This window comes from Bos mutus, chromosome 1 (assembly GCF_027580195.1).
Source record: "Bos mutus isolate GX-2022 chromosome 1, NWIPB_WYAK_1.1, whole genome shotgun sequence".
NCBI lineage: Eukaryota > Metazoa > Chordata > Mammalia > Artiodactyla > Bovidae > Bos > Bos mutus.
In genome coordinates, this window is record NC_091617.1 from 121,121,898 (window position 1) to 121,149,347 (window position 27,450).

The 27,450-nt window shown below is 39.0% G+C and overlaps 1 protein-coding gene across 5 annotated transcripts in view; it reads left to right on the plus strand.

The window, feature by feature from the left end:
* Positions 1-15,716, plus strand: part of PLSCR4 (phospholipid scramblase 4) — a 42,434-nt gene extending 26,718 nt beyond the window's left edge. For all 5 annotated transcript variants that reach the window (XM_070374900.1, XM_070374907.1, XM_070374905.1 and 2 more), the window contains 6 exons: positions 2,497-2,732; positions 6,271-6,313; positions 7,511-7,737; positions 10,265-10,426; positions 12,498-12,656; positions 13,617-15,716. In XM_070374900.1, coding sequence (XP_070231001.1) covers positions 2,497-2,732; positions 6,271-6,313; positions 7,511-7,737; positions 10,265-10,426; positions 12,498-12,656; positions 13,617-13,673 — 884 coding nt within the window. In that variant the 3' untranslated portion in view covers positions 13,674-15,716. The remainder of the gene's footprint in view (positions 1-2,496; positions 2,733-6,270; positions 6,314-7,510; positions 7,738-10,264; positions 10,427-12,497; positions 12,657-13,616) is intronic.
* The last annotated feature ends 11,734 nt before the right edge of the window (positions 15,717-27,450 follow it).

The following is a 27,450-nucleotide window of genomic DNA, read 5'->3' on the forward strand; positions in this document are numbered from 1 at the left end:
CTTAGGTTAGCCCACCCCCTTGGCTGTGCTGTGTGCAGAAATCATGGGCAGTATTCTGCTTTTGCATACATAAGGTCGTATTTTCTTATGATATATTTTAGTTTCTGTAAGATTTTAGTAATAGCCCCATTTTCATTCCTGATTTTAATAATTGAAGTCTGTTTTTTCCCTTGGTTAGTGTGGCTTAAGGTTTCTCAGTTTGTTGATCTTTTAAAAGAACCTACTTTTGGTTTTGTTGATTTTGTCTATTTTTATTTTTTCATTTCACTCTCTTCTATTTCAATCTTTATCATTTCCTCCTGATGGCTTTGAGTTTGGTTTATTTCTAAGGTGGAAAGTTAGGTTACTGGTTTGAGATATTTCTTTCTTTCTTTCTCTTTGTCTGCAAGGGTCTTTGTTGCTCCCCTTGGGCTTTCTCTAGTTGCAGCAAGCAGGGGCTATTTTTTGTGGTGTGTGGGCATCTCATTGTGGTGGCTTCTTTCAACGCAGAGCACAGGCTTTAGGGCACGCAGGCTTTCAATAATTGTGACCCATAAGCTTAGTCGCTCCAGGGTGTGTGGAATCTTCCTAGAGCAGAAAACAAACCCATTTCTCCTGCATTGTTCTTAATCACTGGACCACCAGGGAAGTCTAAGATATTTCTTTTTTAATGTCGGTGTTTACAGCTATAAATTGCCCTCTAGGCACTGTTTCAGCTACATCCCATAAGCTTTGGTATATTATGTTTTTGTTTTATTCATCTCAAATTATTTTCTAATTTCCCTCATGATTTTTTTTTATCCCTTTGATAATTTAGAAGTAGATTATTTTATTTCCTCATATTTGTGATTTCCCAAATTTCCTTCTGTTATTATTGATATCTGGTTTTACTCCATTGTAATAGAATACATTTTGTTTGGATTTCAGATGTCTTAAATTTATTGAGACTTGTCTTATGGCCCAGCCAATAGGTCTGTCTTTGAGAAGGTTCTGTGTGCATTTGAGAAGAATGTTTTAAAGTTTATTGTTGGGTCAAGTGTTCTATACATTCTGTTATGTCTAGTTTCATTTGTAGTGTTTCATTTGTAGTGTTTCACACTTCTGTTTCCTTTTTGATCTCCTGCTCATGTATTCTACCCATTATTGTGAATGGGGTATTGCAATCTCTAACTATTGTTTGTTGAATTGCCTATTTCACTTTATATTTGTCAGTTTTTGCTTGATATATTTTGAAATTCTGTGTTTAGGTATATATAATTGTTACGCCTTCTTGACAGAGTGCCACTTCTGTTATTATAAAATATTGTACTCTTGCCTGGAAAATCCCATGGGTAGCGGAGCCTGGTAGGCTGTAGTCCATGGGGTCACTAAGAGTCAGACATGGCTGAGCGACTTCACTTTCACTTGTCACTTTCATGCATTGGAGAAGGAAATGGCAGCCCACTCCAGTACTCTTGCCTGGAGAATCCCAGGGACAGGGGAGCCTGGTTGGCTTCCATCTATGGGATCACACAGAGTCGGACACGACTGAAGCGACTTAGCAGCGGCAGCAGCAGCAGCAGCAGCAATAGTTTTCATCTTAAAAGAAATTTTATCTGACATGAGTATGATTATTTCACTAATTTTTATTAATGAAGTACTAATACATGCTACAACATTGATGAACCTTAAAAATATGCCACAAAGAGCAACCAGGTACGAAGGCTATGTGTTACATGATTTTATTTATATGAAATGTCCAGATTAGGCAAATTTGTGGAGGTAGGAGTTTCCAGGGCCTGGGAGAAAGGTGGGGAATGAATGGAAATTGATAAAGGATTTTTTAGGGGGTGATGAAACTATTCTGGAGTTAGATAGTAGTCTTTAAAAAACCCCTTTGACGTTAAGTAGACCTTACTGTCTTTCTGACCTTAAACAATGTGTGTATGTGCTTAGTTGCTCAGTTGTGTGACTCTTTGCAACCCCATGGACTGCAACCCGCCAGGCTCCATGGGGCTTCTCCAGGCAAGAATACTGTAGTGGATTGCCATGCCCTCCTCCAAGGGATCTTCCCAACCCAGGGATCAATCCCAGGTCTCCCCCATTGCAGACATATTCTTTACCATCTGAGCCACCAGAGAAGACCTTAAACAATAGTAGCAATAAACATAATAGGAAAAAAATTTACCATTCTAATTATATGCTAGGCCTGGCATTAATCTTCCTACAACCCAGTGAAGTAGAAATATTATCATCTCCAAAGAAGAAAACTAATGCATAAAGGCTAGCATGTTAACTTGATATTTCAACCTTACTTCTGTGCCTCTGAAATGGGAATAATTACTTCTTAAGATTTAAGAGGATTAAATGAGTTAAGGTATAAATCCCCTTAGTGCCTTTTGGTACATTCTATATACTCATAAAGTGGAACACCTTGTTATTTTTAAGTGGCGTTGTGTGATCCATATCATTTCCATGTAAACACCATATACTGTAGCATTCATAATGTAGAATTCTTCCATTTGTTTTTGAATGCAGGGCCCCCTGGACTGGCTATCCCTCCACCTGCAGGCTACCCAGGAGGCTTGCCTATGGGATACTATGGTCCACATCATCCCAGGACCTTCCCCCTGTACATGCAGACTGGAAGTATCCGCCCCATCCAGTACCAGCCTGGAAAATACCCTGCACCACAATCTTCTGCTCCAGTAGTATGGATGCCAATGCCAACTCCCATACCACACTGCCCTCCGGGTCTGGAATGCCTAGCCCAGGTACTCCACACAAATCCAAATTGTTTTCTTACAAAGTATGACTAGGGATCCAAGAAGAAGAGACTAGATAGAGTACATAAAGGTGATGGGTCAGAGATGACAGATGTTTAATTTGTGTGACTATAAGAATGATGATGACAATTTCAGGAATGGGAATGGGGGAAAAAGAAGATATGGATTTTTTTTGGTGGTACGAATATGACTTTGCTGAAGGGTCTATGCTGAATTTTAAGACATTCGCAATGTCCTGTTGAACACAGTTTAAAAAATAGGAATAGGGATAGCAGAAAGTCTATTAAGATATTAATTTGGTTGCCATTTGTTTAGAAGTAAAGGGTGAACAACAAGAAAAGCAGTGTTACGAAGAACAGAGGACAGTGAGTGAATCACTCAGTGCCTTAGACCTTTGCTTTTTCTCACTACCCATAGTTTTCATCAGCCAGTCCTGTCACCTCCCAAAACATACAATGTAAATAAAAATAAAAGCCAGCCAAGAATATTGTCCATATGCTGGGAAAGCTGAAGGCAAAAGGAGAAGGGGATGGCAGAGGATGAGATGGTTATATAGCATCATCAACTCAATGGATATGAATTTGAGCAAACTCTGGGAGACAATGGAGGACAGGGGAGCTTGGCATACTGCAGTCCATGGAGTCTCAAGGAGTCAGACACAACTTAGCAACTAAACAACAATAACAAGGATATTGTTTCAGGCCAAGTTCCAGAGAACCCTTTTTCACAACATAGAGACTCCCTAATTTTCATTTATATGGACATTTTAGGATCAGGACAACTATTTCAGAAGCTGGAGCAATATGCCAACATGTTTGTATACTGTATGGTGGTGTTTAAAAACCCATGTCAGAAACAAAAACATTGCTTAAAGAAAAGAAGATAAACCTAGTATTGTAAATACCTTAGAAACTACTAAATTATGTTCACCTTTAGAAAAAGCAAGTGTTTAAATACCTTAAAAGCAAGGGACTTGCCCATTCAATACATGTCTCCCCACATAGTCAACCAAATGTTCATTGACATTGACATGTTTCTCTTTTTGACTTTATATACTGACTGTTAAACCTGTGCATTAAAAACCATTGTTGCAAAGTTATAGTGTTGATCTTCAAAGTAAAACCGTTAGATCAGGAAAATTTGGATTTTACATAAACCAAAACTTTATTAAATTATTGTTTGACAAAATATTGACGAAATACAAAGCCTTCAAGTAAAGTGCTAGAATAACTGCTATATTATTTTGGAAGCTTATAAAATGCTTACAAGTTAATCAGGTTTAAAAAGTTTATTTCTTCATAAACTTTAATATTTTCTAAAAACAGAAAATTTCCTTAGAAATCTAATATCTGATGTCATTTCTTTTTTAAAATGTATAGCTTTAATATTCATTCAATATTAAAAATTTTTCTTAATTTCTTCTATTACTTTGAATGAAGTTAAATGAACATATTTTATGAATACCGTTTTCCCTTTTAGGAGTGTTTTTAGTTTAAAAAAATGTAAAAGAAACAAACAGGTTTACAGCCAGACAACCTGACTTTTTATTCTAGCTCTGCGCCCTCCTCATTCTACCTTGAGTAACTTTTCTAACCTCTTGGTGCTTGAATTTCATCATCTATAAAATAGTACTAACGATACCTACCCAACTGGGTTGTTAGGAGAATTTTTAATGGGATAAAGTTTATAATATGCCTGATATTTCTGGCACAAGGACCCACCCAGTGGATGATAACCTGTGCAGATGTTAATACTTGAAACACCTTATGTATATGCATGGAAGACAGAGCCAAGCATCCAGACATTTTCTTTTATCTAGTTTTCTTTCTCTCTCTCTCTCTCTTATTTTTTTTTTGCACCACTTGAAGGCATGTGGGATCTTAGTTTCCTGACTAGGGACTGAACCTTTGCCCTCTCTAGTGGAAGCTTGGAGCCTTAACCACTGGACCTCCAGGGAAGTCCCTATCCTAGTTTTTTGCTATCTCATGTGCTAATTACATGAATGATTATCAGGACTATCCTGACACTTTAACATCCAGGGTTTACATTATTTCTAGACACTGGATTGGCGAGTGACTCCACACTTGGTTAGTACTGCTTCTTAAAACTATAGCATCTTATTTGATAAACTCCATTCACATCAACAGGCATCATTTCTTTAGCATATTTTGCTCAGCAGTGGAAGCTCTTACCAAGCAGTGAATACTTTAACTTTTTAGTTATAGGTATTAGAAAGCCCCTAGAGTTTTTCAAAGGGATTGTAAAGCAACCCTGAGTGGCCACCTTTGATAATTTTATAAGACATGTTTAGATTCTAACCTGATTGAGTTTTTATAAAGAAATTTTTTTTAGTCAAATAAAGATCATATCCTCTCTATACCCTCCTGTAGTTGATCATGCCACAAGACTTTTGTGTCCGTTTACATCATTTTAAATTTTGCTTATTACCACATTAATGTGGTGTTCATTAATTAGAGTATTCAACAAGTAGTTGGTGAAATATGGCATTTCAGGCAGTTTTCTGGACTCACGGATTAGGAGTGATCTGATCATCTAAGTGGGGGCGACAGAGGAGGAGATGGTTGGATGGCATCACTGATTCAATGGACATGCGTTTGAGCAAACTCTGGGAGATAGGAAGGACAGGGAAGCCTAGCATGCTTCAGTCCATTGGGTCGCAGAGTCGAACACAACTTAGCGACTGAACAGCAACAGGAATTATCTAAGTTATCTAAAATTACAGCGATATGATTAGTCTGTCTTTAAGGAGGTTTCTTTTCTGCTAGAATGTTCTCGAGTATGATAGATGATGGGCCAGTCAAACTGTTTATCTTTACAGTGACCCCTAAGTTAAGGAAGAAGTTGATGTAACGGTATGCCCAACCTCCATTTTCAAGGGATCGAATCCCTAAATGTTTCCTCTCCTTTGCCCTATTCCTAATCACATACTTCCAGCTCTTTAGGTCCTCCCCTGTTAAAGCTTCACTAGGGAAGCAGCAGCTCAAGTGAATGGAAGTTGGTGTATTAACCTCTTTCAGAGGTACCTGTGAAGACTGGACAATCTTGTGGAAGATCCACCCTGCCTACTTCACACTCTCTAAGTCAGTGAGAAAACTGGCTTCTCTATGGCTGGTCTGTGTTAAACTGTCCTGAATTTTCTGACACCTCCAGTCTATAGGTGATATGATGGATGCTAGGAGCAATTGATGTCAACACAGCTTATTCTAGATGCTGTTACTGAAACAGGAAAATGATTTTATAATATTTTAAACAAATGTTTCAATATTTTTTGGTGGAACTGAAGGAGAGTGTTCTTTTTGGATAGCTCTGTTAATAACCACCTGATCAGGTGCTGTTAGGCTAATTTCACTTCATATGTTTTTGATTCCATTCAGTTTCAAAAAGATGTTTTTGCATCCATTGATATGTTTTAGCCTCTGTCTCATTCATTTTTTTCTAATACTGGTTTAATTTATTTCTGTTATTTCTCTCTCTCCTAATTAATTGCTTTGTTCTATCCCAACAGTTGGACAACATACACGTTCTTCAGCATTTTGAACCCCTGGAAAGTATGTATAATTTTGTAGTGTCCAGTAATATTTGAATCAGGTGAAAATTTTTATTATCCAACATCTAGTTCCTTATTTATATTGATCATTTTTAGTGTTTCAAAGAGAAAAGACTATTTTCTATTGCCCTATCTTCAAGAAAGTAACAAAGGGACTTGTGTAATTTTGTTTATTTACACATCATACCTAACACTTCAAAAGGACTTAGATTTGGTCGAACCTCCTATCCTTTATCCATCTCAACTCCTCTATATTCACTTTTCATGGACAAGGAAAGAAGAAGCCAAGAGATTAATTGAGTTAGCCAAGGGCACCCTAGTCAGCTAATCAGTGGAGGAGCTGGAATTAGTCTCAGTCTGCTGAGTTCTAAGTCCATGCTATGGAAGTAAGACGAAATCAAGGTAAACACAATGCCTATTCTCCCACATTTCCTGACCCTCACTGAACAAGAGATACACATTCATTTCATTCACTTGACCACTACATGGAGCCTTTAACTTTTCTTGGTTGGTTTTCTTATTTACAACTAGTGATGACCCTAATCATCTCAGCATATTTCATGAGCTGATTCATTCATTTATGGTCTAGTGGATAATTTCATTTAAATGGTTTTATAATTAAAGTTTTCTGAATTCAAATACTCCAGGGAATATCATTTCCAGTGTTTGCTTCTATGTGGAAAAGTTTACACTGAACTTCTTAAAAGAAATGTTTCAAATTTTCAAAATAACTTATATACTTTTAGGACAGATGAATATTATTGGGATTCTAATCATTGCATCGGAGAAGGCGATGGCACCCCACTCCAGTACTCTTGCCTGGAAAATCCCATGGACGGAGGAGCCCACTAGGCTGCAGTCCATGGGGTCGCTCAGAGTCAGACAGGACTGAGCGACTTCACTTTCACTTTTCACCTTCATGCATTGGAGAAGGAAATGGCAACCCAGTCCAGTATTCTTGCCTGGAGAATCCCAGGGACAGGGGAGCCTGGTGGGCTGCTGTCTATGGGGTCGCACAGAGTCGGACACGACTGAAGCGACTTAGCAGCAGCAGCAGCAGCAATCATTGCATATTTTTCATTAGAAATTTTTTAAAAAGCTGTTTTGTTTTAGGCCCCTGTCAAATACTACAGAAGGACTTCATAAGGCCCATTTTAACTGCTTCTAAAATAAGAAATCTCTCTCATTTTATTTTTAGTGATAACAGGTTTTGAAACTAATAATAGATACGATATTAAAAACAACACGGGCCAGATGGTTTACTTTGTGACTGAAGACACAGATGACTACACTAGGAATGCCTACCGGACATTGAGGCCCTTCGTGCTCCGGGTCACTGACTGTATGGGCCGAGAAGTCATGACAATGCAAAGACCTTTCAGATGCACCTGCTGCTGCTTCTGTTGCCCCTCCGCCAGGCAAGAGGTAAGAGGACAGACGAGACAGAGGTCTCATCCATTGTTTTTTCCTGATCCAATTCTTCACTGCACAGTTGTGCTCCTTCCAAAGCCACAAAGGAGGGGACTTTCATGGCACAGTCAGAACGGAAGCCAGTGGGGAGGAAGGAAGCCAAATGCCAAATAATCCTAACCTATGGAGAATCACCAAGGCAGTTTCTAGTGGGTTCATGTCTTTGGGTGCTAATCAGGGGGATCAAGCACAAATTAAGGTTATTTATGACTGAAGCGACTTAGCACACATGCAGTCAATTGTTATCTATTGAATTAGAAATTAGCAATTCCACAGACTATAGCCTGGCAGGCTCTTCTATCCATGGGATTCTCCAGGCTATAATACTGGAGCGGGTTGCCATGCCCTCCTCCTGGGGAACTTCTTAACCCAGGGCTCAAACCCTCCTCTCTTAACATCTCCTTCCTGCATTGGCAGGCAGAAAGGCCATTACCTACAACACATTTATCTAAATGTTCCATTATATCCCCAAATAAGGTCACGCTAAATATAGACACACATTTAGAATTGGAAGGCACTTCAGACACTTTTACTCTACCCATTATATCTACACCTTGTTACAGATAAAGAAAGGGTGACTCAAAAAAAGAATAATTGTTTTGGTGGTGTTACAAAAAAAATTTTTTTTGGAGGATCGTGTTACATTTGGTAGATGGTGGAACTAGAAAGCAAATGTGTCAAGTTACACTTTGGTTGTTCTTCTATAATCCACGCTACCCTAGGAAAATTGTTTACTACAAAGAAAAGCAAAGCAGTTTTGAGAGTGATTCAGAGGAATTTGAATTTCAAATATGCCATGACTTAAAGGGACCAGTTTCGTGGAAGAGAGTTTTTCCATGGCCTGGGGCAGGGGTGTGGTTTGGAGATAATTTTCATAAGGAGTTCACAACCTTAGATCCCTAGCATGTGCAGTTCACAGTAGGGCTCACGCTTCTGTGAGAATCTGAGGCCACCACTGATCTGACAGGAGGTGGAGCTCAGGCAGTAATGCAAGTGATGGGAGCGAGCAGCCGTAAATACAGATACACCTGCCACTCACTTCCTGCCACGTGGCCTGGTTCCTAACAGGCAACAGACAGGTACTGGTCCATGGCCTGGGGACTGGGGACCCCTGATTTAGCCTGTTTGAGCCTCAGTGTTCTTAATACATGAACTGGATGGAACAATATCCCTTAGATTTATTGAGATTTTAATTTTATGTTAAGTATCAGCCTTTGCAATAGAATTAACTTATAGCCCTTTCTGTGCCTTGATTTATTCACCTGTAAAATGGATATATTAATATTACTATCTCATAGGATGATTATTTTGAGGATCATGTAGTAAATAAATGTCACCTGTGTTACCATGAATGTGTGGGCTTAGTCACTTCAGTTGTGTCTGACTCTTTGCAACCCCATGGACTGTAGCCTGCCAGGCTCCTCTGTCCATGGGATTCTCCAAGCAAGAATACTGGAGTGGGTTACCATGCTCTCCTCCAGGGGATATTCTTGACCCAGGGATTGAACCTGTGTCTTCTGAAGCTCATGCATTGCAGGTGGAGTCTTTACTGCTGAGCCATGGGGAAGTCCTGTGTTAGCACAGTGCCTGGCAAATAGTGTAGCGCTCGGTGAATATTAGCAGTTGTCAGATAGCTTACTCCTTTGTCACTATTGTCTTTGTAACAACTGTCATATTTGAGATGAATCTCCACCTCATCCCATACTTGTATGCACATTCTGTTGTCTTCACAGCATTTAATTTTCAGAATGGCTCATTCCCTTTTCTATTATAATTGTCATGTCTGAGATGTCAATCTAAGAAGCTAGCATGTTACTTTTTTGTGGATTGTGCCACAAGACATGAGACCCCTAGGTCAGGGACAAAGAACTTTTTTACAGCCCAGTAAGCAGCATGAGGGGCTTCTCTAGTGCTTCAGATGGTAAAGAATCCACCTGCGAATGCAGGAAATGCGTGTTTGATCCCTGGGTTGGGAAGATCCCCAGGAGAAAGAAACAGCAACCAAATCCAGTATTTTTGTCTGGAAAATCCCACGGACAGAGGAGTCTGGCAGGCTACAGTGCATAGGGTTGCAAAGAGTCGTATAGGACTTAGCAACCAAACCACCATCACCAAGCAGCATGAGCTCCAGCACATGTGCATCGGTTCCCTCCTCCCCATATTCTACAGAGATGACTCAGAGGATCCCAAGTAGATGCTCCATATACAGCTGAGGAACACAGAGCCTAGAGAACTGACCATTTTATAACCAGCAGTAATTTTGTCCTGAAGGGAACATGGCCTCATCTCTCAAGGCTGTTCTCTGACATACTATCCTAAGAAATAGCCCAGGGAAAATGGAAGACTCTATACCAATGACAGTTTCCCTAGTTCTGGAAAGAATCAAGAACACATCTAGTGTGTGTGTGTGTGTGTGTGTGTGTGTGTGTGTGTGTGTTAATAGGGCATATTCACCCACCTCTGTCCCTGCTTCATTTGGCAGCTGGAGGTGCAGTGTCCTCCTGGCGTCACCATTGGCTTTGTAGCTGAACACTGGAACCTGTGCAGGGCAGTGTACAGCCTCCAAAATGAGAAGAAAGAAGATATGATGGGAGTACTCGGGCCATGTTCCACCTATGGCTGTGGTTCAGATTCTGTTTTTGAGGTAAACAAATCTAAACATGTTTCTACAATTTTTTTCTACATGTACTAACAGGCCCCAGAATGATCTGGCTTTAGATGATTTTTTTTTGTGTGTATAAATGAATAGTGTGAGGAAAGAGTTAACTAACAGGTTGACATCAAGAAGTTTTCAGATTATTTTTAAGGGATTGCTTAATGCTTTCCACAAATATTTTGTATGATTTCTGTGTTGGATGAAAATAAGAAACCATTTAAAATATTAAACTTGAGACTAAATAGCCTGACCTAATGCATTCATCTTATTCTTGGCTATTTTTCACTAACGATTTTACCAAGGATTTCCAATCAGAATATAGGTCCTGAGTAATGAAGAGGCCCCACATACCACAGAACAAATAGAACATCCCTGAGGTTGTGCAAGATAGAAGCCTGCTGCATCCTCAAAACACAATACAATGCTCATAACATGCATAAAACTTACAGTAGATTATAAAATTTTCTGGAAAAAGAAAAATCCTTCTGTTTTGGCTTTATCTCAGTGGCTGCAGAATGGTATCTCTAAGGTGAAAGTCACTCAGTCATGTCTGACTCTTTATGACCCCATGGACTGTACTGACCCCATGGACTGTACAGTCCATGGAATTCTCCAGGCCAGAATTCTGAAGTGGGTAGCCTTTCCCTTCTCCAGGGGATCTTCCCAAGCCAGGAATTGAACCCAAGTCTTCAGCATTGCAGGTGGATTCTTTATCAGCTGAGCCCTAAGGGAGTTGAATGATATCTTACTACCCTACAGTTTTGACAAAGGAGATTCCTGGGCTCCTTAAAGTGTTCTTCCTAATGCTTTGGAATTCAACAAGACTCATAATCTAAAATTGCTCATTCAAATATTTTTTATGACACCCAGTAAACTTCCCTTAGTTCTTGTTTTACATAACCGTATTGTCAACCATTACTTATTTATAAAAAGACCATTGTAGATAGGTAGAAAATTAAGTTAAGCCAGATTTTGAGGGCAGGGTGTTTGGATCATTCTAATCACCAAAAAGTGGTATTTGTGTGTTTTCCTTGTGGCAAGTACCAGAATCTCCCTTTTAGAAGCTGAAGCCCTTTGAGATTCTGAGACTGTTTAAGAAGACAGGACTGGGACTTTGCTGCTGGTCCAGTGGTTAAGAATCTGCCTTGCAATGCAGGGGATTAGAGTTTGATCCCTGGTCAGGGAACTAAGATCCCGCATACTACAGAGCAACTAAGCCCTTGCACCACAACTGCTGAGCCCATGGGCTACAACTAGAGTCTGTGCACCACAACCAAAGATCCCATGTGCCACAACTAAGACCCAATGCAGCTAAATAAGTAAATAAATATTTTAAAGAAGAACACAGCACCCACAGAAGCCTGAGTGATTACATGGATTCTATGAAGTGCAATGAAGTAGACCACCTTGGACTGTAGCCCACCAAGCTCTTCTGTTCAAGGAATTCTGTAGGCAGTGCTGGAGTGGATTTCCATTCCCTCCTCCAGAGGCTCTTTCTGACCCAGGGATCAAACCCGGGTCTCCTGCAAGGTGGGAAGATTCTTTACCATCTGAGCCACCAGGGAAGCCCCAAATAAATGAATAAATACTAGAAAAAAGAAAAAGAAGAAGAAAAGCACAGGACCCATAGAAGCTTGAGTGATTGCATGGATTTTGTGAAGTATAGTAAAGCAGACCATCTTTCCCTCCAGTGGAGAGACTCCCTCCCAATCCATAATTCCCACCCTTTACTTTAGGGAAAGAATTTCAAAATCAGTTTAAATCATACCTCCACTGAAAGGCTTTCCTAATAACTCAGTGGAGGATGAAGAAAGAACATGGGGCTTGAGAATTGTAAGATATTCCCTGGCTCGGTCATTAACCAGTTGCAGGGCACTTAACTCTTCCTGGCCATAATTCCCTATTTGAAATTTTATTATTACTATATTCATTTCCTGCCCTATGCTTGTACTGAAAAGTAGTGAAAGTGACCTCAGGGTGAACTGCTTATAAACAGGAGAATAAAGCATGTGTTTTAACACCTTTTAATCATCCTAAAGTCATATTCTTATCTTTCTAGATCCTGTCCCTGGATGGTGTTTCCATTATTGGCAGTATCACTCGAAAGTGGAATGGTGTGTTATCAGCAATGAGCGATGCTGACCACTTTGAAATTCACTTCCCATTAGACCTGGATGTGACCATGAAAGCCATGATTTTTGGAGCTTGCTTCCTCATTGTAAGCCTTTTGCTGTTGAGCTATTCTGAGAGAATTATTCTTTCTGATGAGAAGTAGCATATGTAGTAGAAAGGCAATAAGGTTTGAAACTGACTCTGCCACTTACTGATTATGTCTTGTTATTCAGTCCCTAAGTTGTGTCCGACTCTTTGTGAGTTATATGTCTTGCAAAGTGTTTAACACTTGCAAGCCTCAGTTTCCTCATTTGTAAAATGGAAATGAAATATGTATATATAAATATATATATATATATATATTCCAGGGTTATAAATACTAGCTATTATATTAGTAAAGGAGCCAGGACCATGCTTGGAAGATACTAAGCATCCACTCAATGTAATTGTCATCATTGCATGTTACTTATTATTCTCACTACTTAAAGATGCCTATCCTTTGATTTCTTAATGAAATAAAATAAGTCTAAAGCTGATGTTTTTTCTCTTCACCTATTACCTCTTTGTCAATGTACTCCTTGGTGTTGTACCATCCTATATTTATTAGGTACAATTCCTTTGCTGTATTTCTGATTAATGGCTAATATTCTTAAGTAAAGCATAGAAATAAAATTGGTAGCATTTACCTTAAAATATCTATTTAACATATTGCAATTATATGTTTAACTTGTTTAATCCTTTTTAAAACATGTTTAATATAGATTATCAAGTTTTTCTCATTTCAACAATGAAAATTTAGTTAATTGGTACCCCAAGTGGAAAGTTTATTGACTGCCGACAGTTTCAAATTTGCAATTGCTGTTCTTCCTATTAGGTTCTCTTCATGAAGATTTCACTAAAGATTTCATGATTTATTCTTACCTGAAATGAGAAAATTACCTGTTAAGTTATAAAGAGTGACATTTTATGCATTGCACTTAATTACTTATGTACTGTTTTATTTGTATAATTATTTATCTATCTAATTTGATATTTATTATACATATAATTATTTTTCTAATTTCAGGACTTCATGTATTTTGAAAGCTCTCCACCACAGCATTCAAACATTCATCATCATTGATGGAACTACACATCAGCAATGATGATTAATTAAAGAAAAATTTAGAAAAGTTGCCTGGGCTCATAGTCAACCCTCAACTATTCACAAATATATTTATCTGCTTTTGCATATTAATGTTGTTGGATGTTAGCATTGACAGGTAGGCTGAGAGTGTAAGTGGAAGAACACATCAGTTGTGTATCTGTGTCTACTTGGTAAATAGGGAGTTTATCATGAAAAAACTATGACTTATTAACCAACTGATATATATATATATATATATATATATATATATATATGGTGAACTTGGAAACACTTTTAAACATGAGATAAGAGAAAATGAATCCCAAAGCTCTTACAGTAATTGATAGTAAAATTATGGTCTTTTAAGAGCAATCTTTGTTGAGATAGAGTCATGTAGGCTCTATCTCTAACCCTTTCCTCTCCTTCATGTCCAGTTGCTGAAGACAAATTTGATTCTAGGTGAAAAGAATGATACACTTCATTATTAAAAACAGAAAGGAAAGGCAGATAGAAATATTATATTTTATTGCACAAGGAAAATTTACTTGTGCAAATGTATCAGAAACTTGTTTTGCAAACTTATGAAAATTTCCATGGAAATTTTTATTTTATTACAAAATAAAACATGTTTTTCATATCATAAGGTTATATTTCCCATGCTTCATTTACTAGCATGCACAATCAGGAGCTGTCTCCCTATGAAGATAGGGTCAGACTATCAGGAAAAGAGGTAACCAGGGCCATGACCAGTCTGGATCTCTGAGCAATTTAGAGACATCAGTGCCCTTATGAGAAGCTTTCATTTGATACATTTAACCTCTCTTGGCTATAGATGCCTTACATATAAAATAGGTTTGGTCAAATCTCTATGACTGCCTGTTAAACCTTTGTATCTCATTTGATATGAACCAGAAGAGATGATTTTTTTTTTCCTCTTAAAAGAAGATCCCTGATTCAAACCAGGCTGTTCAAACTGCAGAAGTTGGAGTTTCACTTTCAAATTTTGAAATGTGATATTCTGTGTAGCATTTTATAAATGCAAAAAAATGCAAAAGCAGAAACTGTGTAATATTACTTTGCTGTTTTTAATTTAAATGATAGATAAGTCTGTATCTAGGAAAAGAAGGTGATAAAAGAGCCAACATGGTACTTCTCTGGGATCTATAGCTAATCAGTAAAGGTTATTTGGACTAACATAGTAAACTTAAAAATTGTACTTGTTTGTATTTGCTAAAAGCAGTGTATTACTGAACACACTCTGATACATCAGCTTGCCTCTACTGCACTTTAGTTTCCTATTTGGACATGAACTGTGTTCTTTCAACACAACCAGTATATAGAATGGAATGTATCCTGCTGCTGCTTATTAAAAGAAGCAAGACTGAGTGTGCTTAAGTATGAGATGAAAGCCTTTGCCCATTGAATTTCCTATTGAAGTTTGTATTGAAGTGAAAGAAAGGTGCCTCATTTTAAAATTATCTTCATGTTTTCATGATGTGTTGTTTTACCCAGTTTCTTGTAATGTTCACTTTTATATGTTACTGCTAGCTTTCTAAAAAAAAAAATGTAAAATCTGCTGCTTTCTAAGATAATAATTTTATTTGGAAAGGTATTTGTCGTCTTAGATAGACAGATATATTATTTCTTGTAATGATGTATGACATTTGATATAACAAGTGAGACAATAGTATTCAGAAAGTTTACCGCATAAGCATTTCATTTTTATTTGCTACATTCCTACATTCTAAGACCTGATGCATAATACTAGGAAAAAGTTAGTTTTAGCATGACATTTAAAATTTCTATTAAAAATTTTTGCAGTAGTAACACGTCTCTTACAATTTCCTTCTTTAAAATAATATTGTTTCTTATGTTTTAATACTACAGTTTATATTATAACTTTTGTATTTCTTATATAAAAATATACAATATTTCATTGTGTAAAACTGATCAGACTGATTAACAAAACAAGCTCTTTTCTGAAATGTGTGTGTTTTCATGTTTCATCATATTGTTTTTGGCTTCTAAATAAACATAATATGGTTTATAGTAAAATACTGTTTCATTTTTGCCTTGTGATTGAGTCTTTGCAATAGACTGTATCCTCCCTCAAAAAAAGTTATGGGTTACCCGAATGTGATGGTGTTTGGAGTGGAGCCTTTAGGAGATGAAAGGTCATGCAGGTGAAGCCCTCATGAATGGGATTCAGTTCAGTTCAGTTGCTCAGTCATGTCCAACTCTTTGTGACCCCATGAATCGCAGCACACCAGGCCTCCCTGTCCATCACCAACTCCCAGAGTTCACTCAGACTCACATCCATCGAGTTGGTGATGCCATTGAGCCATCTCATCCTCTGTCGTCCCCTTCTCCTCCTGCCCCCAATCCCTCCCAGCATCAGAGTCTTTTCCAATGAGTCAACTCTTCGCATGGGGTGGCCAAAGTATTGGAATTTTAGCTTTAGAATCAGTCCTTCCAATGAACACCTAGGACAGATCTCCTTTAGAATGGACTGGTTGGATCTCCTTGCAGTCCAAGGAACTTTCAAGAGTCTTCTCCAACACCACAGTTCAAAATCATCAATTCTTCAGCACTCAGCTTTCTTCACAATTCAACTCTCACATCCATACATGACCACTGGAAAAACCATAGCCTTGACTAGATGGATCTTTGCTGGCAAAGTAATGTCTCTGCTTTTTAATATGCTGTCTAGGTTGGTCATAACTTTCCTTCCAAGGAGCAAGAATATTTTAATTTCATGGCTGCAATCACCATCTGCAGTGATTTTGGAGCACAAAAAAATAAAGTCTGACACTGTTTCCACTGTTTCCCTATCTATTTCCCATGAAGTGATGGGACTGGGTGCCATGATGATCTTAGTTTTCTGAATGTTGAGCTTTAAGCCAACTTTTTCACTTATCTCTTTTACTTGCATTAAGAGGCTTTTTAGTTCCTCTTCACTTTCTGCTATAAGGGTGGTGTCATCTGCATATCTGAGGTTATTGATATTTCTCCTGGCAATCTTGATTCCAGCTTGTGCTTCTTCCAGCTCAGCGTTTCTCATGATGTACTCTGCATAGAAGTTAAATAAGCAGGGTGACAATATACAGCCTTGACGTACTCCTTTTCCTATTTGGAACCAGTCTGTTGTTCCATGTCCAGTTCTAACTGTTGCTTCCTGACCTGCATATAGGTTTCTCAAGAGGCAGGTCAGGTTGTCTGGTTTTCCCATCTCTTGAAGAATTTTTCACAGTTTATTGTGATCCACACAGTCAAAGGCTTTGGCGTAGTCAATAAAGCAGAAGTAATGTTTTTCTGGAACTCTCTTGCTTTTTCCATGATCCAGCGGATGTTGGCAATTTGATATCCGGTTCCTCTGCCTTTTCTAAAACCAGCTGGAACATCTGGAAGTTCACAGTTCACATATTGCTGAAGCCTGGCTTGGAGAATTTTGAGCATTACTAGTGTGTAAGATGAGTGCAATTGTGAGGTAGTTTGAGCATTCTTTGGCATTGCCTTTCTTTGGGATTGGAATGAAAACTGACCTTTTCCAGTCCTGTGGCCACTGCTGAGTTTTCCAAATTTGCTGGCATATTGAGTGCAGCACTTTCACAGCATCATGTTTCAGGATTTGAAATAGTTCAACTAAAATTCCGTCACCTCCACTAGCTTTGTTCGTAGTGATGCTTTCTAAGGCCCACTTGACTTCACATTCCAGGATGTCTGGCTCTAGGTGAGTGATCACACCATCGTGATTATCTTGGTCATGAAGATCTTTTTTGTACAGTTCTTCTGTGTATTCTTGCCACCTCTTCTTGATATCTTCTGCTTCTGTTAGGTCCATACCATTTCTGTCCTTTATCAAGCCCAGTTCCCTTATAATCTGCCAACCTTGATCTTGAACTTCCCACACTTCAGAGCCATCAGAAATCAATACATTGTTTAAGCCACTCAGTCTACAGTATTTATGTAATAGCAGCCCAAACAGACTAAGAAAGAAATTGGTACTGAGAAGAGACAATGGTGCATAGCAAATATGTAAAAATGTGATACTGGGTGAGGAATAGAGGCTAGAATTTTGAAGTGCATACTGAAAATAACATAGATTGCCATGAACAGAATTTTAAAGATGATTCTGATGAAAGCTCAGGAAGAGGAACATTGTAGAAAAACACCTTACTCTTCTTAAAGAATACCTGTCTAACCATAGGATGTTGGTAAAAATATGGACAATAAAGACCAGGATGGAAATGAGGAACTGATTATTGAAAACTGTAAGAGATGCAATCCTTATTGTAAAGTAAAAAAAAAAGAAAGAAACACTGAATTGTGTTTCTGTTTAGTCTTTGGTGAAAGGTAGAACTTGCAAGTGGTGAAACAGAATACCTAGCTGAAACAATTTCTAATCAAAATGTTGAACTGCAGCTTGGCTCTTCCTGACTGCTGACAGTAAAATTCAAACTGAGAGACTGGACTTAAAGATGGGGATTGTTAAACAACACAGAAGCAGAATTTAAGATTAGGAAAATCCTCAGCCTATCCATCTTGCAAAAAAATGAGACCACTGAGGATGTGGCCAAGTGACTGAGAAAGAGGTTAGTATGGATCTGATCAGAAGCCAGTTACTACTCTCCAAGACAATGAAGAATGATCCCCAAAGGGGATTCAGAGAAAACCAAGCTGCCACTCCCAGAACCAAGCTGCCACTCTCATCACGGGCCCTGAGTGCAAGGGCCTGGGGAGCAGAGTGGCCCACCAGCACCTGTGGGACCTTGGTGCCAGCTGTTTGGTGCCACCTCACAGGTAGGGCTCTGGTCTCTGTAGTCTGGTGCCACACCCCAACACTGAAGACACGCTCTGGGATTGGGTTGGCCAAAAAGTTCGTTTGAGTTTTCTTATACCATGGAAAATCAATGAACTTTTTGGCCAGCTCACTAGCCTGCAGTGCAGCACAAGTCTCAGGGGTTGCCCTTCCAGAGAGCACAGACAGAAAACTTTGGTGATGACCATTCGACCTGTCTCCACTGGCACAAGCCTGGCAGAGGGGGAGGGAAAGGCATGGTTGCCTCCACCTAGATTTCAGAGGATGGGGCCATCTGAGAGAGTCATGGGCCAAGGACCCCAGACTCAGAGAGTCATGGAGTCCAGGCAGGGAATGGCTACAGGCCTTCCTGTGGAGCCCAGGGGTTATACTGCCATCCCAATGGGTCTAAAAGACAAAGCATTGAGTCAAAGGAGATTATTCTTGAGCCTTAAGGTTTAATGTTGTTTGTGCTCTTCTATTTTGAATGTACTTGGGACCTGTCCTCCTTTATTCTTCTCTGTTCTTCCCTTTGGGATTGGAAATGTCTATCCTATGCCTGCTCCACCATTGTATTTTGGAAGCATATGTTGTTTGATTTCATGGGTTAACAGCTGGAGAGCAATTTGCCTCAGGTTGAATCATACCTTGCATCTCATCCACATTTGAATTGAATAATACTCAGATAAGACTTCGAACTTCACAGGAGTAACTAGCTTTCTGATATAACCAAATTATTTATGAGTACTTATTTCAAACCCACTTATTTAAAACACATTTAAATTTTAAGTATGATTTCAATGCCAGTATATCCTGTAGAAAAGCTGCTAGAAATTGTAACTGTCATTTAAGGCATTTTTTCCTTAATGACAGATTTCCAAGAAATGTTACAAAAAATATGGCTACTGGACTAATTTACTAGCTGAATTTTCCAACCAACTAGATGCTAAATTAAGCTCAAGTATAGAATAAGCAGTGATTCCAGGGAATGGCATCCTGCCTCTGATGGGATTGTTGGCTACTTTTCAGTCCTTTCTCCTCCCAGTATTCAAGGTTTAATGTACTTTATATTTAAAGATGAAAGTTTGGGAAAACTATAGGCCTGGATTTAATAAATGAACACCAAATTCAGATTTTTGGCTAGAAACAGCTATTATTTAAAATGGATCTATTACCATAAGTTGGTTGACCATCACAGCACATTTCTCATTAGCCTCTAGGTCTCCTAAATGGTAAAATAAACTCAGAAGAGAGAAAAACAAAATAACACATTCCAAATGTAGTCAGAGTGAGGCAACATAGTGTGCTCAGATCAGATCAGATCAGTCACTCAGTTGTGTCCAACTCTTTGCGACCCCCTGAATCACAGCACGCCAGGCCTCCCTGTCCCTCACCAACTCCCAGAGTTCACTCAGACTCATGTCCATTGAGTCAGTGATGCCATCCAGCCATCTCATCCTCTGTCGTCCCCTTCTCCTCCTGCCCCCAATCCCTCCCAGCATCAGAGTCTTTTCCAATGAGGCCAACTCATTCGCATGAGGTGGCCAAAGTACTAGAGTTTCAGCTTTAGCATCAGTCCTTTCAAAGAAATCCCAGGACTGTTCTCCTTTAGGATGGACTGGTTGGATCTCCCTGCAGTCCAAGGGATTCTCAAGAGTATTCTCCAACACCACAGTTCAAAAGCATCAATTCTTCAGCACTCAGCTTTCTTTATAGTCCAACTCTCACATCCATACATGACCACTGGAAAAACCGTAGCTTTGACTAGACGGACCTTTGTTGACAATGTCTCTGCTTTTGAATATACTGTCTACGTTGGTCATAACTTTCCTTCCAAGGAGTAAGCATCTTTTAATTTCATGGCTGCAATCACCATCTGCAGTGATTTTGGAGCCAAGAAAAATAAAGTCAGCCACTGTTTCCACTGTTTCACCATCTATCTGCCATGAAGTGATGGGACTGGATGCCGTGATCTTAGTTTTCTGAATGTAGAGCTTTAAACCAACTTTTGCACCTCCTCTTTCACCTTCAAGAGTAGCCAGTAAAAAGTTTTAACATGCTCTCTACTATTTCACTCTATCAATCATTACTTTATTAAACATCTACTCCATTCAGACACTGGGATACTTGTGAGTCAGAAGGAAGCACAAATGTGAAAAGGACATAATTATTAGCTCACAACCTAGAGTGTGAGACATTTTTAAGCAGGACCATTGTGGACATGTGTTCAATGGGATGTTGGCACATTCAGTAGAGACCATGTCTCTAGCATGATGTCAAGTGTTGGGTAATATATTTCTGTCCCATTGACTCAGATAGTTCAAGCTGGCTGGTTGTGTCATATGCTCAGGTAAACTTCTTGTCACTCCTGGAGATGAATAAGATGAGTTTTATAGCGTGTTGGCAAACTGAATACATGGTAAATATAATGGAAATGGTAAATTTGACAAATTTTTATCAAAGTAGGAATTGATGGTTTATTACATAAAAATAAAGCCTAGGACAGTGATGCATTTAAGATGCTCAACAAACGTTTTGTTATCTTAAAAGCATTTATTTATGTATAATTGACACATAATGTTATATTGGTGTCAGGTATGTAACATAATAATTTGATAATTGTAAATACTGCAATATGATCACCACACTAAGTCTACAGGCATACCTGGAAGATACTGCAGGTTCAGTTCCAAACCAACACAAGAAAGCAAATATTACAATTAAGTAATTCACACAAATTTTTTTTTATTTCTCAGTGCACATAAAAGTTATGTGAATACTGTACTGTAGTTTATTAAGAATGAAATAATACTTATGTCTAAAAAATAAATAATTTTAAAATAGTTTACTGCTAAAAGATGCTGTCATTTGAGTTTTTAGCAAGTTGTAGTAACATTAGACATCACTGATCACATATTACTGTACAAAATATAACAGTAATGAAAAAGTTTGATGTATTGCAAAATCACCCTAAAATATGACACAGAGACATGAAGTGAGCAAATGCTATTGGGGGAAATAGCAAATGCTATTGGGGGAAAAATGGCACTGATAGACTTGCTCTACGCAGTTCAGTTCAGTTGCTCAGTTGTGTCCGACTCTTTGCGACCCTATGGACCATAGCACACCAGGCCTCCCTGTCCATCACCAACTCCCAGAGTTTACCCAAACTCATGTCCATTGAATCAGTGATGCCATCTAGCCATCTCATCCTCTGTTGTCCCCTTTTCCTCCTTCCCCCAATCCTTCCCAGCATCAGGGTCTTTTCCAATGAGTCAGCTCTTCACATCAGGTGGCCAAAGTATTGGAGTTTCAGCTTCAGCATCAGTCCTTCCAATGAACACCCAGGACCCATCTCCTTTAAGATGGACTGGTTGGATCTCCTTGCAGTCCAAAGGATTCTCAGGAGTCTTCTCCAACACCACAGTTCAAAAGCATCAATTCTTAGGCACTCAGCTTTCTTTATAGTCCAACTCTCACATCCATACATGATTACTGAAAAAACCATAGCCTAGACTAGACAGAACTTTGTTGGCAAAGTAATGTCTCTGCTCTTTAATATGCTATCTAGGTTGGTCATAACTTTCCTTCCAAGGAGTAAGTATCTTTTAATTTTATGGCTGTAGTCACCATCTGCAGTGATTTGGAGCCCCCCAAAATAAAGTCTGTCACTGTTTCCACTGTTTCCCCATCTATACAAGGTTGCCATCAACCTACAATTTGTAAAAAACGTAGTATCTGCAAAGCATAATAAAGTGAAGTAAAATGAGGTATGCTTGTAGTTTCTGTCATCATAAAAATTAACTTTTAAGATTTATTCTCTTGGCAACTTTCAAGGATGTCCTGCAGTACAGTGTTACAGACTATAGATACCATGCTGCACATTATATGCCAGTGAGTTATTTATTTCATAAGTTTGTGCATCTTGACACCCCTCACCTATTTTGCCCACTACTTCCCTCTCCCCTCTGGAAACCACCATTCTATTCTCTGTACCTATGATATTTGTTTTGTTTTTTGTTGTTCAGTCGTAAGTTGTGTCTGACTCTGCAACTCCATGGACTGCAGCACACCAGTCTCCCCTGTTATTCACTATCTCCCAGAGTTTGCTCAAACTCATGTCCATTGAGTTGGTGATGCCATCTAAGCAGCGCATCCTCTGCCACTCCCTTCTCCTTTTGCCTTCAATATTTACCAGCATCAGGGTCTTTTCCAATTAGTCAGTTCTTTGCATCAGGTGGCTGAAGTACTTGAGCTTCAGCGTCAGCATCAGTCCTTCCAATGAATATTCAGGATTGATTTCCTTTAGGATTGACTGGTTTAATCTCCTTGCAGTCCAAGGGACTTCCAAGAGTCTTTTCCAGTACCACAATTCAAAAACATCAGTTCTTCTGCTCTCAGCCTTCTTTATGGTCCAACTCTCACATCCATACGTGACTACTGAAAAAACCTTAGCTTTGACTAGACAGACCTTTGTCAGCAATGTGATTTGTTTTTTAGGTCCCACATATAAAGGAAATCATTCAGTAGTTATCTTTCTCTGTCTGACTAATTTCTGTAACATAATTACCTAAGGTCCATCCATATTTTCCATAAATGGCGAGATTTCATTCTGTTCGTGGCTGGTAGTATTCCATTGTGTACATGTGGATAGGTAGATAGAGATATATACCTATATGAAGATATACTACAATTTCTTTAGCCCTTCATCTTTCAGTAGACGCTTAGGTTATTTCCATAGGTCTTACCTATTTATGGAAAACAATGCTGCAATGAACATGGGGGTGCATGTGCCTTTTTTGAATTATTGTTTTTGTTTTTGTTGGGAAAATACCAAGAAGTAGAATTGCTGGGTTGTATGTTAGTTCTGTTTTCACTTTTCTGAGGCACCTGCACCATATTTTCCATAGGGACTGCACCAGTTTACATTCCCACCAACTGTGCACAAGGGATCACTTTCCTGCACGTCCTCTCCTACACTGTTATCTTTTGTCTTTTTATTGATCCCCATTCTGACAGGTGTGAGGTGATGTCTCATTGTGGTTTTGATTCACATTTCCTGATGATTAGTGATGCTGAATATTTTTTAATGTGCCTATTGACCATCTGCATATCTTCTTTAGAAAAATATCTATTCATATTCTCTGCCCATAGTTTGGCTTTTTGCTATTGAGTTTTATGAATTCTTTTTGTATCTTAGATATATGCTTTGCAAAGATTTTCTCACATTCAGTATGCTGTCCCTTCATTTTGTTGATGGTTTCCTTTGCTATGCAGAAGCTCTTTTGTAGTACCACTTATCTATTTTTGTTCAGTTGCTTTACTTTCAGAGTCACATCACACTGCCAGCAAGGCAGTGGGAAAAACGCCTTGACTGTGCCTGCCTGCCAGCTTCAGTCATGCAGCAAGAGAGAGGCTTTTGTGTGGGTGACTGCAGGCGTTAGCAAAAGAGTGGGAGAATGATGTGATGACTCACGCTCATGGGTCCACTGGTCCAAGCCAGCTTTAGTGAGGCAGCAAGAGTGTGTCACATCCACATATGCCCTGCTGTGCTATCAGGGTAGAAAGGGAGTATGAAATCCACTATTGCCTATTTCTCTGGAGAGAGTCCCAACACCCCACTGCCTCTCTAACAGCACTAAATTTTTTTAGTGTTCCTGATACTTTGGTTAGGTAATGAGTGATTCATTTAAAATGGTGCCGGCTCTAATAGAAAAAAATACTAAAAAGTATTTATATGGATAGATATATTATATATACACATATCTTTATATAAATATATGTAACTGAATCACTTTGCTGTACACCTGAAACTAACACAGAATTGTGAGTCAACTATTTCAATGAAAATGTTTTAAAAACCGGGTACAATACAACTATGATATTTAAAAGCAAAAATAATAAAATGGTGCCAGTTCTTCTGTAATTCAGGCTTACATAAATTTATTTGGGGAAATTTCAAGAACATTTGGAGAAGGCAATGGCAACCCACTCCAGTACTCTTGCCTGGAAAATCCCATGGACAGAGGAGCCTGGTAGGCTGCAGTCCATGGGGTCTCGAAGAGTTGGACACGACTGAGCAACTTCACTTTCACTTTTCACTTTAATGCATTGAAGGAAATGGCAACCCACTCCACTGTTCTTGCCTGGGGAATCCTGGGGACAGGGGAGCCTGGTGGGCTACCATCTATGGGGTTGCACGGAGTCGGACACGACTGAAGCGGCTTAGCAGTAGCAGCAGCAAAAACATTCTTTTTTCCTTGAACAGTTTTAAGAAACATGTGGCTCAAATTGTCTTAGCTAACAGGCATTAAATATGATTTAATTTTTAATTTTTCCTATAACATAAAAACAGAGTTAGAAATTAGTTTACAAAAAACACACACACACAAAAAAAAACAAACCCTTGGTTTTGCAGCAATCAACACATAGAGGGTGCCAGAGAAATGCAGTTAGAATGATAAAACATATTTATCTAGTTTTACAGCACACCCTTTTCAGTCCACTATAGGGGGCAGCACCAGCTCATGGATTTCTTTAGTAAATTCTGCTCATTTTTTCATCTGATAATATATCGATACTAATCTGTAACTTTTAGAATCTGAGGACTTTAGCATTAGAAGAGCATTAAGATATCTACCTTATATTCTAACATATAAGCAAAGAAATTGAGAAAAGCCTTGGTCATGTAGTCAAAGTTACACCAGCAATTTGCATTAATACTAAAACCAGAAGTAAAAACTATCTCCATTCTCTCTCTCTCTCTCTCACTTTTTTGATGTACCACGAGGCTTGTGAGATCTTAGTTTCCCAACTAGGGATTGATCCCAGGGCCACAGCAATGAAAGCACTGAATCCTAATCACTGGACCCCTAAGGAGTTCGCGGATCTCCATTCTTTATTACAATTTCCTTCTACCACACCAGAAATTTAGCACCGATTGAAAACATTTTAATGCAACATTTTTCATAGCACTGTACTTTTAAGCAATAAAAAATTAAAACCCAGTTGAAAGATTTTCTAATGTTCTAAATCATTTTTAAGCACAGGCTTACTGAGTCTACAGTACTTCATTACACCATACTAGTTTCATACCGGAAAAGGCAATGGCACCCCAGTCCAGTACTCTTGCCTGGAAATCCCATGGATGGAGGAGCCTGGTAGGCTGTAGCCCATGGGGTCACAAAAAGTCGGACACGACTGAGCGACTTCACTTTCACTTTTCACTTTCACGCATTGGAGAAGGAAATGGCAACCCGCTCCACTGTTCTTGCCTGGAGAATCCCAGGGAACGGGGGAGCCTGGTGGGCTGCCATCTATGGGGTCGCACAGAGTCGGACACGACTGAGGTGACTTAGCAGCAGCAGCAGCAGCAGTTTCATACAGGTCATATAATTACAAAGGAGAAACTAAATTACAATGTTACAAAACCAACAACTTTCAAAAACATTTAAAATGTTTATGTCATGAGTAACATAGAGGTTTACTTATTTATCCGTTTATCCACTGATACTATGGTATCTTCTACAGTCACCACTCAGATCTGAGTTCAATTTCCTTATTAAAATATGTGGGGGTTTTTTTGGTAAAAGTCTATTCATTATTTGAAAAGTTTTCTTGCTTTGATGAAATATAATTTTGGGTTCAAAGTGGAACATCAGTTATGCAAAGACAATCTCACCCTTATCCTGGGAAAAAGGAAATACAGATATATGGGCAATTGAATACAACTCTTGCCCAGATGTGTCCTGATCTGCCTACTGGCCCAACAGATTACATGGAACAGATGACATGGCTGGGGATGTCAGAATATTTTATTCAGGGATCTGGTGGATGGAGTGACAGCAAAGAGGATTATTCCTGGCAATGCTCAGCATCTATCTTACCCTCTTAAGTTGTCATCATTATTTTTTCTACTAGCTAGACCATTTTTTATTTTTCTCTGTGTTTTCTGTGTTTGTATATCTCTCTCCATATGGTTTTGTATATTCCTGTTTACAACATGTTCATGGCACTTGTTTGAGACACTGCCACAGGACTTGCATGGACATGGAAATCAGAGAGCTTATACCATTGTCTTCACTGATAGCTCTATACATTTCAAAGAGAAACTATATTTATATTGCTGATGTTTTGAAAGATTTATCTTATGAATGAAATTCACTGTGAGGTAGACAAGGGAGGGAAGCAGAAGTTCTTTTTATCTTGATAAGGCTGTTTCAAGAATCTGTGGAGTTCTCTGGCAACAATAGATTTAGAATCAGTTGGGGCTTCCCAGGTGGTTTAGTGATAAAGAATCCGCCTGCCAATGGAGGAGACGCAGGTTCGATCTCTTGGTCAGGAAGATCCCCTGGGGAAGTAAATGGCAACCCACTCCAATATTCTTGCCTGAAAAATCCCGTGGACAGAGGAGCCTGCCCGGCTACAGACCATGGGATCACAAACAGTCGGACATGACTGAGCATGAACGCACTACAGTCAGTTCGGCTCCCTGACTCAGGCAGAGCTGTTAAACAGGAGTGGTCCCTGGTGGAAACTTGACCTACAAAACTTACCTTGTAGAAGAGGTGAAAATGTGTGCTCCCTACAGACAGGCTGCCTCCCCAAAGAGAGGCAAAAACAAGCAACTGCTTCTGTCCGGTTCCTTCTTTCAGACTCACTAGCTGGTAAATCATTCCGCTCCATGAAGCGAGTGAATGAGGGGACAGAGAATGGCCAGGAACATTCTTCAGTGCCAGCACCATCACATGCGACATCAGGAGTGGAGCGTGATTGGAGTAGAGGGTGTTCTGTCCTTCAAATCTCTTCTCACTTTCTTCCCTTCTTATTTCACTGATTCACAGGGAAGCCTTGAATAACCTTAATATTTTCTTAGTGTGGTGATGTGACAAAGTTCTGGTCCATTACATGTGAAGCCTGGCCACTTCTTTAAAAGATAAAAGACACCTATAACTTGCCTCTAGTTGCTTCCTCCTT